This window comes from Cicer arietinum, chromosome 7 (genome assembly GCF_000331145.2).
Source record: "Cicer arietinum cultivar CDC Frontier isolate Library 1 chromosome 7, Cicar.CDCFrontier_v2.0, whole genome shotgun sequence".
In the NCBI taxonomy this organism is placed as follows: domain Eukaryota; kingdom Viridiplantae; phylum Streptophyta; class Magnoliopsida; order Fabales; family Fabaceae; genus Cicer; species Cicer arietinum.
In genome coordinates, this window is record NC_021166.2 from 51,667,273 (window position 1) to 51,671,778 (window position 4,506).

At 26.1% G+C, this 4,506-nt stretch overlaps 1 protein-coding gene across 1 annotated transcript; it reads right to left on the reverse strand.

Moving 5' to 3' along the window:
• Nucleotides 1-217: 217 nt before the first annotated feature.
• On the reverse strand, nt 218-1,923 carry LOC101495507 (WRKY DNA-binding transcription factor 70-like). The gene is made up of 3 exons (XM_004510850.3): nt 1,642-1,923; nt 1,339-1,443; nt 218-697 (listed from the first exon to the last, which is right to left on the reverse strand). Exons 1-3 carry the CDS (start codon nt 1,917-1,919, stop codon nt 301-303), a joined length of 780 nt encoding a protein of 259 aa, XP_004510907.2. The 5' UTR covers nt 1,920-1,923; the 3' UTR covers nt 218-300.
• Nucleotides 1,924-4,506: the final 2,583 nt, after the last annotated feature.

The window sequence follows — 4,506 nt, forward strand, 5'->3', positions numbered from 1 at the left end:
TTTATTTGTAGGCACTTAAACTTAAAAAAACAGAAACATCATCGTAACAAAAATATCAGATAACAAACTCCTACCGTTTAGGTCATTATTTAAAACAGAAAAATAATTTTATATTGACTCGATAAAATATCTCACATTGCCGCTTTTGTAGGCATTTTTTTCAGCATGTAAATATTTAATTAGTTAGACAGTAAGAAATAATTTCAAACTCCTTTTATTAACTTCTTGTACATGAAAAATGGATTTGAGAAATTGATTTACTACAATATAATTCTAACATAATTTAAGAAACAAAGATCATCAAGACCAATCATAAGGTTGAAAGTCATCCTTGTGATCATAATCAAGTTTTGATGATATAGGACTAACATACTCTAAATTATCTAAAATGGGATCAAGGAAGAGCAAATAATCATCTAAGGAAGATGAGGAAACTTTCTCCTTACACTCCACTGAATCTGAGGACAAAAAATGACAATTTTGTTTGGTTGGGAATGTGTTGTTAAAGCTAAGCAATATGGATGAAGTGTCATGAGGAGAAGTGGGATGAAGTATGATGTCATGATTGAGTAAGTTATGACAAGTGTGATGACCATAATAAGTGGTCTTATACAAAGGAGGATTTTCTTGAATTCTATGCACTTGTTTGGTTGCTTGGCATCTTTGATCAAATTTGTAAGTACACCTATAGTAGTTCCTGCATATCAATTTGGATCGGAGACATCTAATTAGACTCATAAAAAGATGTAATATTCGACTTATTTTGAAAGAAAGAAAGAACAAATCAAAATCAATATTAGGGTATCAACGAGGTATTTTGTATGAAAAAATATTGTATTTATTATAGGGTTGAATAAGACATCATTTCTTATAAAATATAAAATTTTGTTTTTAATTCTTAAAAGTATTTCATTTTTTAGTTCATATAAAATTATTATGTAAGTAGTTTTAATATATGTTGAAATATAAATATTAAATTTTTGCAAGCATATTTACAACTTTATAGAAAATTACACTACAAAAAGTTATCTATAAATAGAATTTCAATATCCATTTAGAACATATTAGTAAAACTTATTTAAAAATTTAAAATTAAAATTAAAGAATAATTAAATATATTTTATTTAATATAAATTAAAATTATTTATAAAATAATTTTGTAGAGACTAAAAAATAAAAAGTTATTATAGATATTAAAATAAAAAATTTAAAATTTTATTGGAAGTAAAATATTTACAAATGATTCATTTGTTTTTTAAGATAACTTTTATTTATTGATTGATTAACCATTACCCTCATAGCACTAACGAAAATCTTTTAATAATAATTGATACACACCTTAGATATTGAGAGTTGAGGATCTTCTTTTGACCATACTTTCTCCATTGATGGGCATCATCTGTCAGAGTTTTTGTCACATTCTCCCATGTTTGTGTAGTTTTTCTGCATATGATGATATCAATTAAAAAAATTGAGCCTAAATAGACAAATAATCAATTCCAAATATCCATATATTTGAAGACATTTAATAATTTCAATTAAGGATGTATTTTGAAAATAAAAGTTATATATATTTAAAAGACTGTTTTTTTCTCAAAAAATAAATTATAAATAGAAAAATGTAGATGTAGTAATATTTACCTTCTTTGGTAATATCCTTTTGGTGTGGAAGTACTCTTACAACTTTTTTTGAAGTCCATAGATCTAGTTGGACCAATGGAGGGGATATGTTTTTCCAAGAGGAAGAGGGTATTGTTAAAGGAGTTGATGACTTTGTTGACAAGATGTTTGGCTAATGAGATTGTTGTTGTCAACTCATTATTATTATCATTATTGAGCAATACTTGCCTAAGTTGTTTAGCAAACTCACAACCTCCCATAACCTCTTCCATTGCCTTTCTTTCATCATCCATTCTCATTACTTATTCTCTTACTTTACTACTATGTCTTATTTCTCTCCTTTCTGGCCCTTATAATTTAAAGTTGGTGCTGGCGTGGCAAGTTGTAAATTACACCATTATTATTATTATTATTATTATTATTATTATTATTATTATTATTATTATTATTATTATTATTATTATTATTATTATTATTATTATTATTATTATATCTTTCTCCAATTTGCTATTTTTCAAACAAAACAAATAAACCTCGGATGAAATCATCCTCGGACGAGGTATCCCAAAAAATAAATTTATTTTATTTGTGAAAAAAATAAATAAATAATTCATTTTTCATCTTACTATTAGATGATGACATTTTTTTTTTTTACTCAGATGACAATTTTTTATCATGTCATAATAAGGACAAAAGAGAAAATTCAAATGCTTAGTGTCTTGTCAGTGTGAACATATAGTAAAATAATGTTCAAGTAAACACATGGAAGAAATTAGACAATAGGAAGTCATGGTACTTAAAAAGTGTGAACAAGAGGGCGTTGAATGTTATATAACCAAATATTTATATAGGTAATATTTATTTTCATAAAGATGTGGTGTTTAATTTATTTATATTATTGTGTTTAATTTAATGTGATAATCCATCAGAATTTTCGTGATTTAGAAGTAGTATTAAAGTCAAAGATCGATTAAAGTGAACGCTTTTTTGTATTAAAAATCTTTTTACAATAGTGAAACAACATTGTACCAACGACAAGACAAGTGAATTTGGATAAGAAAAAAAACTTTCTTTTAAATATAAATGCATCAAGTGTGAGTGAAAATTTTACCTTGGATTGAAAAAGTTATATTAACCACTTTATAGGTAAGAAGAATCATATATATTGAAAAACCAAATTTTTAACACTCTTATTTTACAATTTATGGAATTTAGTTGGTGCATTTAAGTCATATTAATATCTAACTATCAACCTTAAAGCACATTTAATATTATACATAAGACACATGCGCATGTGTATTATAAAAAAAAAAAAAAAAAGATTATTTTGATTTTTGAATGTGTATAATTTTATCATAATAATTATTAAATGCATCACAATTATAAAAACAAGCCTAAATATATTTTTTATTAATGATTTTAGACCTCAAATATGTCTCTAATTAATATATTAAATCTTCAAACGTTTTGTTCATTGATTAATTTAACCTTTAAAATTATTTAAAAAAAATATTAATATTATATTTATAATTTTTGTTATATTCGCGCGCGTAACATTGCAATAACACCTTTGACTATTTAGTTATTATAATTTATAAATAAGAAATGATAATCTCATCCATCCACAATTTCATACAGATGTTGACAGATCTTGGCGTCCGACGGCTAAAGATGTTGAGACGTGTAGAGATGGATTGGGTGATGTCACCACTCACCAGGATTGTGTCATTTGGATGACGTTAGGAAACAACAATGTGAATCTTCTTTTTTGGTCAAAACAATGTGAATCTGAATTCCATTAAATTTATTGTTTACAAAAAGACAATGTTACCCTTCCTGGTTGTGCGGATCTTGCCCACAACACAGAAACTTAGTAGTTGTGATCTACTACTCTGACCTTAATTAAAACCCTTACGGTACATTTAGGGACCATTTATAAAGTTTTAGATATGTTTATTACACTTTATATATATATACTACTCCATATTAAAATATAAGTAGAAAGAGTTAAAAAAAAAATATATATTTAATTTAAATTTTAAATAAAATACATTCATTTTTTAATCAAATTTTATTTATGTTATGAGACAGCACGACTATTTTATTAATACTATTAAGTTGTTTTCTGAATTTGAAATGTTAACATTCAATGTATTTGTACACAAACGACAAATTAGTAATAGTCCCACACAAATTATACACATTATTTACAATATAGACTTTTCTTAATAAGTGTGAAAAATATTATATAATTTTTTTTTACATCAATGATAATTTAATTAAAGAAAATATAACAACAAATCAAAAGTCAAGACAATAGAAATACAAAGCGGACTCTCTTTAATCTATATACAATCAAGATTATAAAGACCATATTCACTACAAGGAAACACTCATTTTATGGTCAACTTAAAAAATATTTTGTGGCCGAAAAAAACGCTTACAAATTAATGCCGAAAAAACACTCATAAATATTAAAATTCAAATTAGTTGTTATTTGTGACTGAAAAAACTCTCACAATGGACTAAAATTTCACCAGGATTTTGTGGTGGTCTAAGCCCTCACAAAATCACAACGTTGGAGCATTGTGAGGGCTTAAACCGCCACAAAATCATGCTGAAATTTTGGTTGAGGGTTTTTTCAGCCACAAAATCACACTTTTATGAAGCCTAGGCCGCCACAAAGGCAATTTTGATTGTCAAGGCCGCCACAAAGGCTCAGTGCTCTCCTATAAATATCATTCCTCCTCTCATTTTTCATTTCTACCGTCTCTTTAAATTTTCTCTCTACCTTCTCTCTAAAAATATTTTTTCTCCACCTTCTCTTTCTACCTTTTCTCTTCAATTCAGTAAGTTTTTATTTTATTTTTTATTTTTTAATGTTAT

Excerpts from the sequence above, each read along its gene's own strand:
- LOC101495507 (XM_004510850.3), bottom strand. The coding sequence starts at position 1,919 with ATGAGAATGGATGATGAAAGAAAGGCAATGGAAGAGGTTATGGGAGGT. Across the intron at positions 1,444-1,641 it reads AAAGGATATTACCAAAGAAG|AAAAACTACACAAACATGGG; the intron begins GTAAATATTACT and ends CATCATATGCAG. Across the intron at positions 698-1,338 it reads CTCAACTCTCAATATCTAAG|GAACTACTATAGGTGTACTT; the intron begins GTGTGTATCAAT and ends ATTGATATGCAG.